Genomic DNA, 12,467 nt, shown 5'->3' on the forward strand with positions numbered 1-12,467 from the left:
TCTCTCTCTTTCTGTCACACACACACATATACACAGACACCCCCCCCCCCAACACACGGACAAAAAAGGAATAATGAAAATCGTAAAAAAAAAAAAAAAAAAAAAACATTATTTTGTGCTTAACCTCCACTCTATTTTGATCAAAAAGAAAGACAAAAGTCCTACGTGGTTTAACAATTGTTCAGCAAGCAAACAGTTAAACCCAAAACAAGGAATAGAGCTAAGTTGGCTCTTCGGTAGAGCGCTCACTTCTGGAGTAAGAGGTCTCTGGTCGATCCCAAACCATGTGAGCTTGTCGTAGACAACATAGTGATCGTGAGTTTTTGTTTGTTTGTTTGCTCCCACATTCTCGATCCATCAGTTTATTTCATTTTCATTCACTTCCATTAAACATCCCTTTCTTTTAACGTACCAATCATAACCGAACGACGTAAAACTGAAGCATTTCATTTTATTACAATGCATGAAATGGAAGGTTATGATCATGCTTTATCATATGGAAAATTATGCAAAACTGCCCATGAAACAAGAAAAGATAGAACTTTTGCGTCGAGATAAAAGACGAGACAGCAGCCTTAATTCTTATTTCGAAGCCAATCCTATCTATAATGGAAGAACTTCAATCCATCTAAACAGCTATATCACAATACTTTACAAAGAAAATCTTACTGAAAAAGACACAAGAGAAAAACTGCAACTCTTACAGCTGGACATTTCGAAACATTGCGCTATACAGTATTATTACGTATTATGCACTATTAGCACAGCTCCATATGCATTTCTTGAACCAATGCCTGAAATCATATTCCCGTCATTCATTCTTACCAAATAGCTTAGTCTTACACTTGTAACCAGAGACGAAGTATACCCAATCCTCCGCATTACGTTTTATACATATAAACAATTAATGGAGAAGCTTAATTTGCATAAAATATGGTACTCACTTGTAATTCCTCCTTGCATCGTCTCTCCTCTTCCAAGGACATACGTTTCTCATGCTTTTTAAAGTATTTCCGTTTGGCTGCCTGGAGATTAAACCACGTGTAAGAAAACGACTTCACATAGGGCAGTAAAGCCTCAATAAACGGGTGGAATTCATCCTGCAAGACAAAAACACAAAAATATGTAAATCATTGGCAGTCTTAAAAAAATGACATATTTTAGAACAAACACAATTTAGCGGCTCGTGCGAATATAATGGTACGCCACATTTTCTAAATTTCGAGTAAACTGAAGCACAAGGTTGACCATTGCCATGCGACTCTTACGAAATGGCGCATATCGAACAAGCTTTCCTTGCCATCTTCAAGTACAGTTCCAAAATTTAACTACCTCCATACCCTTCTGTGGTTCGATCATAACCCATTCCACCTAACTACTCAATTTCACCTGAAGTGGCGCTTACCATTACGTTCACCCGAGTCGCTCCATTATTTACAGGCAATTATAGTCATTTCTTTTATTATGGATGCTAGTCTGCAAAATATCAGCAATGTATTCATGAGATGTAGAACATATTATATATATATATATATATATATATATATATATACAGGGGCGGATCCAGGATATGATCAAGGGAGGGGCTAAGCCATATTTTGCCGTTTTATCCAGTGTAAAGCAGGATTGAAGCCCATTTTATCCAGTGTATACCTGAGTTGCAAGGGGGGGGGCTATAGCCCCTATAGCCCTCCCCTTGGATCCGCCACTGTATATATATATATGAACTTTGGATTATTATTAATATTACAGTTTCACTGAAATGCATACCTTAAGGGTGAAGTGGATTGAAATATTATCCATAAACTAATTCCTCCGTGCTAAGAACGGGCATTTCAGCTAGTTATTTCGTTGATTTTATGCTAATGTTTTGGACACTTCCTAGTGCTACTAACATTATGACGTTACGTCCTCCAGTGACTGCACGTATACTTCCTGTGTGCGTGTTTTTGGGTTTAATCCTCGACGACAGTATAAAAGGCCTCGGATTAAAGCCCTGGAAATGAATCATACCCCACCTTAAGTAGGTCCCGTCTCATACAGTCTCGGTGTTAAACAAACAGAAATCTCAATAAATCAATCAATATATATAGGGGCGGATCCAGGATATGATCAAGGGAGGGGCTAAACTATATATTTTGCCGTTCTATCCAGTGTAAAGCAGGATTGAAGCCCATTTTATCCAGTGTAAACTTGAGCGTCAAGGGGGGGGAGGCTATAGCCCCTATAGCCATCCACTTGGATCCGCCACTGTATATATATATATATATATATATATATATATATATATATATATATATATATATATATATATATATATATATATATATATCGAATTAAATCAGTCGAATCCTGAAGTGCTTAGTTTGTGAAGTAATTACAGATTTTGGTAAACATATTCCTGATTATATTTCACACGATCCTGGGCATACCCTAATTTCATAAATAGCTAGTTTCGGACTTCTGTATTGATTTCCAATTAGTTCCTCTCTTCGTAATCACGGAAATCAACCATTTTTGGATATGTTTAGTATGAAGGTCTCATATATATATATATATATATATATATATATATATATATATATATATATATATATATATATATTCCTGTTCTTATAGTTACGTGGACAGTGTTGCCAGAAGTGAGAATTGGTGAAATTGACAGCTTGAGTTCCCTATTTCATTTTTTATCATTATTTTCTACATAGGTGCGTGAGGAATTTATGTAGCACATATTCAAAAAGAAATGAGGAAGAAAAACTTTAAAACTAGGTATCACTTATTTCAGTAAGACAGTTACGTGTTTCCCAAGATTGATTCAATCGATTTGATAAAAGGACACTCAGAGAACCTCGGATGTTATTTCTGATGTTTTCCTCTTATTTTGAAACAATATATGTTGTATAAAATTATAGATGGTTGAACGGAGAAGTCTTTCTCAACAAGTGACTACTACTTTAGGTTTCTGAAATGTTAATCTTTATTCATTGTCATTCAAAGTTTCCTCCAATGGAACACACAACTTACTACGTTCGTCTCCACAACGAACAAAAGAATTTCAAGAAGGAGCAACACATTTTCTTCTCTTCAACCGGCGTCAGAAAATTAATTACGTGTTTAGAGCATGGGTCAGTTCCTACGTATCTTCTGCTTATAATGTTGAGTCGCTGTCTTTCTTTGTAGTTGAAGGGTAACAGGAGATTATTCATTAATTGCTCTTTGCGTGGTCTAGAATTTGTCACACTACTTGACATCATATTGTACCACAAGGAAGTTACAGATATTAATGGAATGGAAACTGGTCATTTTAACGGTCAAAAGGATACACCTATACATTTATGCCAAGAAACATTCAGTATTACCCATCCTGAAACTAAACTGAAATTATGCAAATATTGTGTTGTAAGGTCATTTAGTTCAATGTTATATGTAAGCTTATTTAAAACAGTTAAAATGTGTACTTTTAGCAATGATATTGGAAAGACTACTCTATTTCTTTCTTTTTTCCTTTTATATAATATGACAAAATGAAATATCATTTAAAATGTGAGTAATATTTGCGCTTCGCAACCGGGAGGCATCGGATTCGAATCCCGATGGAGACCATTCTTGCTACATTTTCCTAGGTCCACTAGGTGAATGAAAGGATGGTACCTTTAATATAAGTTCTGCTTGAGTTGCTTCCGAATTCCAGTATAAGCTTTCAACAATGAAATTTTTACTAACGGGAATTATGCCCCTGCTCCTCCCATTTCTCTCTCTCACACACACAGAATCGAAGCAAATAAAATTTAATTTAAGCGTGATATGAACATTCTATGTGTGCATGTTAACAAATCATTTGAATATATTTCTCTACCTTTATAATTGTGGCGATGCTTTAGTGCCACTTCCTTCTCGGCAAAGATTGATAAGGACGATTTCATCCTTAGTTCATTTACTCTCCGCTGTAATTTGAATTAAATAAAAATAAAAGGTATAAAGTTTACTAAATAGTTTACTAAAGCGACTCGGGCACGCTCCGTAAGTTTTCGTCAACGCAACGCAAAATTTGCGATGTAGTTTGCCATAATCAGCATAGAAGTTATATTGACGTTTTGTATTTCTTGCGTTGCGTTGTTAAACGCAGAATTTTGGAAAGACTGGCACGGATAGACCCCCAGTAAATAAAATCAGGCAATGTCATATATGGGATTTTCAGAAGGATATTATACTGTTAGAAAACCTACATATCCTTTTATTATAGGCAACCAACGTTTCTTTTATATGTATAGGGTTGAATAAAAGTTAGGGAATGTTAGAAGGGAAGTAATGAGGTATATCAAAACTATTCATGAATTTCCGATTGCAGAAAAAAGTCTTCTGTCATTCATTTTAGCAAATCTTTATTATAAGGAAGTAGTGCTTTTACTTACGTTGTGCACATGTTCGTTCTACGTACTTTCCCTTAAGTCTTCTTCTAAACGCAATTGCTTGATTTATTTATTTGATTTATTATTATTATTATTTTGAAAAAAAAATAGTAAGCCCAAACTCTAGATTTGATAGTCAATAATTTGAAAACCAAAGGCTTGCATATTTGAATAGAGAGCTGACTTCCGGAACGAGGACTCTAGTTTGATACCCGGCCACGCAAGTTGTCAGTGGACAACATAGTGTTCGTGGGTTTTCTCCAGGATTTCCTGTTTCATCTTAAATTCTCCTTCCACCAATTATTTCATAATCACTCACTCTCATTAATCGTCTGTCTCCTTTGGTCTAATAGAGTATAATCATGGGACCTAAAATTAGAAATTTAATTTCATTTCAAAGGTCATGGTTTAACTTCCACTGAAGATTGAAAGGTGGAAAGAAAGCACTGAAACTAAGAACTTTCATTAATGTAATCAATATTAAATCAATAGTCACGCTTTAAATCTGAAGTCAAATAATGACATTCCATCAATTTAGCAGCACTTTCCATTAGACTGGTAATCACAAGACAAGCAAATACAAACCTAAGTTATAAGGGTATTAGTTTATGTCACTATTTCGCCATTCAATTCGTAATATTAATTCATCACCCCCATTACCTTAATACAGAAAAAGCAAATTATATATATATATATATATATATATATATATATATATATATATATATATATATATATATATATATATATATATATATATATATAATAAACAAAACAAACACTAACAACATACAACACACGCAAAGGAACCACTTGATTGTTCTAACATAAAAACACGGCACGAAGTTCAAGGCGCTCTTGTTTGGGATAGTAATATTGCACCTTACCTCTCACGTGAGCTATTCGAAGCGTGCACGAAAGTCCCTTTTGGAACGCCAGTACCATGTCAATAAGTTTCTTAACTGTTTATTTTCCATTTGAATTGCATTATTTTCTTAGGATGCTAAACTTCGGTTGGGTAAACTTTGCCGCCAGTTTGAGTGATATTAATTGAATACTTCCGGATCCTCACGGAAGTCTCTAGCCCACTACTCGCAGTTCTTTCATTTGGAGCTTGGTTTTATAACAAAAGCTCGAACTCTGTTTTTCTGTTTCTTTTTCCTACTCATTGATTTAGTTTTCTCTCACATTCTTGGAGCCAAAACTTGTTGTAATCCTGCCATTTGGCAACCATGGGAGGCGAACTTGGGACCAGCTGTTCTGTGCCCTATGTTGCCAAGTTCCTGCCCCTGACCTCTAGTAGTCGTAGTACTACGGGCAATTCTTCCTGACAGTAACTCTTCAATGAAGTCCCCGTTCATCCAATCATTTAACAGGACTCGAGCATCTCTGTTGTAATAATGATAGGTTCCGTAATGCTCGCTTCGTATCCAAGTGCAGATCTCTCACGTTAGTCATATCTGAAGCCATGTATGCTATGAACATGTATCTGAATACTGATCTTTAAAATGTGCACCAAAGCTGGCATAACTCACACGCCATATGGCGTAGTTCCAATCTTTTCAATATGTAGCCGGAGTTTATAAACCAAGCAGTACAAAGCTCAATCCTCCTCGACCTAAAACGTTTCGAATGAGATTTCTTTTTTTCCCCCTTTTTTAGTCATTAAAAAGACAGGAGGTCTAACATCGATATTATTTTCAATAGCTCATCAAACAGCAGATTTTTAGCAAGAATGTTTTTTTTTATTGCATTTCCTGACGGGTAGTCAATATTTAAATGACACTCAGTCAATAGTTCTCTGCAGGCAAATACGTGATAAATTTATAAATCTTCATAAATGAAACAACATATAAAATATTGGCATATTCTTCAATGATCATATTTTGTTCCTATATTTTAAACATGCTAATAAATGTTTGCACCTCATTATACCTGCCGTTCTAACTACCTTTCGCTTCTCGACAGAAGCTAGAAGTAAAAGCGATTAACTTATGCCCTGCAGTACTTCAACATTCAAATCCTTTGCAAGGAGCTATGCTTTTGCTTGCAATTCATGGTCTCGATACTACATGGATCACGATGTCCTCTCTCATTATTTCAAGACGACAGACAGACGCAAAAGGTAATAAATAATGTTACTTAATTAAATCAATGTCTTTCCTAACACAGTAACCAACTCGCTTCAAATGTTACTAACACTTGTTACATGTTAATCTGCACATTTGTGAACCAGAGCGATTGGAAGAACCCAAAACTCCACGAACACCCACTGACGTTAAGCAATACTTCTACCGTAATAATTGTTATCTCCAACTACACCCTTTCCTACACAAGTTCTATTACTTTGACCTTGCATTTTAATGAATTAAGACCGGTAATCAGCTTTCTAGTTACCACACCTGCTCAGCAACAATTCATATTTCTCTTGTTTTCAGTCTACAAGCTCTAACAATATGGAACTGACAATAGTCAAATAAAATAGCAGCAACATTTTACAAAATACACAACATATTTACATATTCGAAGAACTTATAATAATTAAAAAGAAGTGATTTTTGTTTTGTCATTTTTGATTACTCAAGTACATATTTACACAGGGTGTAACGAAAAGGTGCGACAAAATTTCAGGGGTGATTTTTTTAGGAGTAGACAAGTAAAAAAAAAAAACATATGGCCATATGTTGGGAAATGTATCGGTACAGAATTACGGCCACTGAGCCGCCTGACGGTGTAAAATAGTCACTCTGGCCGCTCCTTAATTCGACTCAATTTAAACCTCAATAACAGCCCCTAATTAAGCTAGGAAGATAATTTTGATATCTATGTATTCCTGAAGGAACCTTTCCCCCGATATGTATTTTATATATGAGGGGTAAACCGGCGGACAGGGGAAAGTAATTATGTTTTTATTGTTTGTTTTTTTGCATCAGAATTTTGGGGATAGCATTCTTTCCCCCTTGAGGGTACAATCATAAAACATATTGGTGGAAAGCTTCATCCTTCATTTCTAGGACAATTTCTCATTCACATCACAGAATTATATATATATATATATATATATATATATATATATATACCGGGTGCGTCATTTATAATGTCAAACCTTGATGACGGAAAAACCAAAAGAGAGAGAGAAGCGAAACTTTGCACGAAGCAACTATACAAAGGGGCAGATTGGTAGACGTATTACTTGACATCACCGGGTGAACAGCGTTGCCAACCCAATATAAAGTTATGATTTTTTAAATAGAACTACCTAAATTGTATTTCATAATTGAATTCAACACTAAAAAGGAAGACGAAAGATATGCCACCCGCAGGTCAGTGTTGCAAACTTCTCAAGAAATAACGTTAAATATGTGGCACATTTAAACGCCTTTTGCACACACAGGGAGTGAGGTAGGCCTACACACTAGTTTTGCACAATAATTTAAATATTGGTCAGAACGTTTTAAATTGACACCAAGTTTAGATGGGTCCGTTAAACAGTGTTGATATAACAGAAAAGACAAAAGTCGAGTTTGGATATGGTGCTCGAAAAAGGCCATAAGCACATTACGGTTTAAAATGAATAGGACAAATTGGTATGTCACAAGAAGCATTCTCACGTTTATTTCTAGTCGATAGCTGAGGTTTGTAGTCGAGTTTTTCGAGGTAGCTGAGATTAATAGTCACACTCCCGTTTAAATTCAAGTTTAGCACCCAATGAGCGTAATACACCCAAGCACCCGTAGAGGTTGGGGAAGGAAGGGTTAACATGCAAAAGTAATCAAAAACGACCGATATTAGTGTCAAATTCACCGTTTCCACTATCGTTGAAATGAATTGTAACACTCCCAATATCATTTAAATCCAAACTCAGAGGAGAAGGAGTGAAAAAAAATGTCCAAAATTACCGAGATTAGTATCGAATCTATAATTTTCAAGGTCGCTAATCTAATTAGTGAGATTATCGATGATATTTAAGCTCAATTTAAAGAAGAACGGGAAAGCCGTCAGGCCCTGGAACTGACAGACCGAAAATGTTGCCCGTACATGTATCTACCTATATACATATACAGGGTGTTAATGAACTATACCGACAAACTATGAGCTGATTTCTCACATCAAAGTAAGAGAAAAAGTTCATATGGATCTATGGCGAAAAGTGCATAGTTTCAAAACTAGGACTGCCCAACATCGCGAAAAAGCTAAATTTCAACAAGTCCTGTTTCGAATTTCAGAAACTGTGGATTGTGGTCCTTATCAGCGTAAAGGAAGCCACGCATACACAATCCAAAAGTGCATATTTCATCAATTTTCAATAGATGTACAAGGTATTCCCTAGAGTGTAATACTCAGATATGTTCTCAATAGAGATTTCAGATATACTCTGATTTCAAGAAGGGTCCAAATAGACAGGAAGTAAGCCTTGACAACAATGGACATCCAATGTGTCGGAGGGAAGTCGGAAGTGTTAGGTACCGGCTGCTTCATGTTTCCCTGTGGTAAGAATAACGTGTGATGCGATGTATTTCGTCATGGTATATTTCACGTTTTCTTCACTTATAAGCGTGAAAGAAAACATCGCAACATGCATTTTCCCGAGTACGAGACACCGTGTTGCTGATGATCCTTTCCGACATCGCGCTGAAGGATTCCGTGCTCACTGCTATCAAGACTTACTGTTTGCCAACTTTGCACCAATCATAAAGTCAGAGCATATCTCAAAATTCGGTTGATAGCATGTCTGGAAATTTCACCCTGGAGAGAATACTCTGTACAGTTATTGAACATTAGTGAAGTGTGCATTTTTGGACTGCGTATGCATGACTTCCTTTACGCTGATAAGAACCACCATCCGCAGTTTGTTGAATTCGAAATATTTATTGCCCCTTAAAATTTGTCTTTTTCGCGATTTTTGACAGCCCTAGTTCTGAAACTATGCACTTTTCCCCACAAGTCCATATTAAATTTTTCTCTTATTTTGATGTGAGGAATCACCTCTTACAGTATGTCTGTTTAGTTCATATTATATATTATATATATATATATACAGGGGCGGATCCAGGATATGATCAAGGGAGGGGCTAAGCCATATTTTGCCGTTTTATCCAGTGTAAAGCAGGATTGAAGCCCATTTTATCCAGTGTATACCTGAGTTGCAAGGGGGGGGGGTATAGCCCCTATAGCCCTCCCCTTGGATCCGCCACTGTATATATATATATGAACTTTGGATTATTATTAATATTACAGTTTCACTGAAATGCATACCTTAAGGGTGAAGTGGATTGAAATATTATCCATAAACTAATTCCTCCGTGCTAAGAACGGGCATTTCAGCTAGTTATTTCGTTGATTTTATGCTAATGTTTTGGACACTTCCTAGTGCTACTAACATTATGACGTTACGTCCTCCAGTGACTGCACGTATACTTCCTGTGTGCGTGTTTTTGGGTTTAATCCTCGACGACAGTATAAAAGGCCTCGGATTAAAGCCCTGGAAATGAATCATACCCCACCTTAAGTAGGTCCCGTCTCATACAGTCTCGGTGTTAAACAAACAGAAATCTCAATAAATCAATCAATTTCGATAAAATTCAAAGTGACAGTTTAGAACGAAATATGTCTAGGGGTAATTTGGTAGGTTGATTCATTTTTAATTTGCTCTACAACTTAACATGGAATTAAAACCATGATCACAGGATTTATCTTAGGCGTTTACTTTCATCGGGAATCGAATTCATGTTTCCTGCGCAGGAGAGATGTATGATAACAATACTACATATACACGAGAAGGCTGTTGAGGAAATTTGAAACATCATTAAAGATCATGACCGAATTCAGGGTAGGATTTTGGAAGTTGTAATTGCATCCTTTCTTCGTCATTATTACACAATACACAAATACATTGCCTGAGTTCGTAGTTTACTTTGAAAGAGTACTTGTTTATACGAACCCAATATGTTTTTCGTATGTAGAAGAAGGTACGGTATTTGAAAATGATGACAAATTATTTCGCTGTAAGCAATGCTTTATTATTTAATTTCACTGTCTTCTGCCATCACTAAGTCACTATAATAATAGTATTCTTTATTGCTCTCTTACTAAACATTGAGTCAATTCTTAACAAAGACGAAGCCTTCTCACTCAATTAGAAGCTAGATATGCTCCTGATGTAAAATACTCTGTGAGGAAAAGAATAAAGTAAATTCTCAAATATTCTGAAGGTGTGGATACGTTACACATCCATTTGTAACGCTTCATTTTATATTTTATTTCCTTCTCAACAATGAAGCAACACTCTTTTTTTTTTAATATGCGTGTTCATATAATTAATTCTCCAATAAAAGTTGAAAAGAACACTTCATAACGAATAAAAAAAGTACAAAATTGATACTACAAACATTAGCACTTAACAAGATTTGGTGTTAGATATGTTCCATTTTAATTTATCACAATAAGCAAATGGAAAAATTGTAAACTCCCGAACACGTCAACCCTTATTTAAGACACAATACGTTAATACATTTCATTGTTAACTTATACTTAACTTTAAAAAAATAATTTAAAGCGGTTTATATAGTTTGCGAAAATTTACAGGAACTCCAAATATTGATATCAAAACAGAATAGAAAATCAAATTTATGTTTAATGTTATTCTTTCTTCTGTTAAGCATATTATTATTATTATTATTATTATTATTATTATTATTATTATTATCTGAAAATTAATTTCAGGTATCCTACGATCTCTCGATACGTCCTCCCACTAGAGACACACCCTATAATTTGGATGTTATCGATTAACTTCACCTCAATATGTGGACGTTAATGGTATGGTTCACATACGGTCCGAGCAGCCCACACATAAACAAGATGCCACATCAAGTAAGTCGAAAAGATTCCTTCTTTTAGTTCGGGGCACTATAGCTGATCGGAATTGGTAATTGCATTCACTAACGCAAATGCAGTGACTAATAGCAACCAAGAAGTTCGTGGCTACAAGTTTGTGGTTGCAAGTTAACGAACCAACATACTTAAAATATATATATATATATATATATATATATATATATATATATATTCTGAATACCACGCTAGGTTGTGCTCAAAGTATAAAGTAAGGCCGTAAAATTAAATTAATACTTTCTGTGCAATAGGTTCCCAATGTTAGATTATTTATATGTAAGGTGTAAACACAGCCTACTTGTGAACCACAATAATAATGTAAATAAATATGAAATTTTACTTTTCATAATCCAAGATATAATACACAATACCTTATTCTACCACTATTGATGCCAATATTTCTAGAGGTTAATTCAGCGAACCAAGTGAGAAGGAAGGACTTATTTAAAGATGGAAGTAAAGGAAAATTGGAGAAAATTGGAGCTAACCGTAATCTTTTTTTAAAAAAAATCAAAAATTAATTTGATACTCGTGTAATATACAGTCAACATTAACCACACACACAAGCATCTTTTTAACAATAATTTCTAAAAGAAGAAAAAAATAATCTACTCAATTGTTTGTAAATAGGGATATATAATTGAAACATAATAATATTTAACGAAATCTCGTTCTTGGAATTACAGCAAATTCTCGATTATTTGTGCTAATCACCAGACAAAACGCCACGAATAAACAAACAAATAAAAAATAGGAAATATTTAATTTCTACAATAATGGTTTCGCATAACAAAATCATAAACAAATCTAGTGTTATTACACAACAACTGTTTTCAGACTGTTGATGTTTATGACACATTCATTGCTAATTGTGAGAGCCTAGCTCACACGTATTCAAATTTTCTTGTCGTTTTGATCTTTCGAACAGCTTCCCAGACGCAATATAATAATAAGTATAACCTACCCAGAATGAATAACTTACGAACTGCATAATAAAGCACAAATGATCGGGTGGAAGCTGTAAACCAATATAGAGAGAGGATGTGTAAATAACATATATATTATGTATAATATATAATATCAAATAATTTTAATATTTCATACTAACTTCCAAAGTGCACAGATGATACGCCTGCTTACATTATATATAACGTAAGCAGG

The 12,467-nt window shown here is 34.9% G+C and overlaps 1 protein-coding gene across 10 annotated transcripts in view; it reads right to left on the minus strand.

Annotated features, from left to right (window-relative positions):
* NfI (Nuclear factor I) overlaps positions 1–12,467 on the minus strand; it is a 784,932-nt gene that overhangs the window by 296,176 nt on the left and 476,289 nt on the right. For all 10 annotated transcript variants that reach the window (XM_081762573.1, XM_081762574.1, XM_081762571.1 and 7 more), the window contains one exon: positions 945–1,100. In XM_081762573.1, the coding sequence (XP_081618699.1) occupies positions 945–1,100 (156 nt within the window). The remainder of the gene's footprint in view (positions 1–944; positions 1,101–12,467) is intronic.

The sequence above is a fragment of the Thermobia domestica genome, chromosome 6 (genome assembly GCF_964235325.1).
Source record: "Thermobia domestica chromosome 6, izTheDome1.hap1.1, whole genome shotgun sequence".
Lineage (NCBI taxonomy): Eukaryota > Metazoa > Arthropoda > Insecta > Zygentoma > Lepismatidae > Thermobia > Thermobia domestica.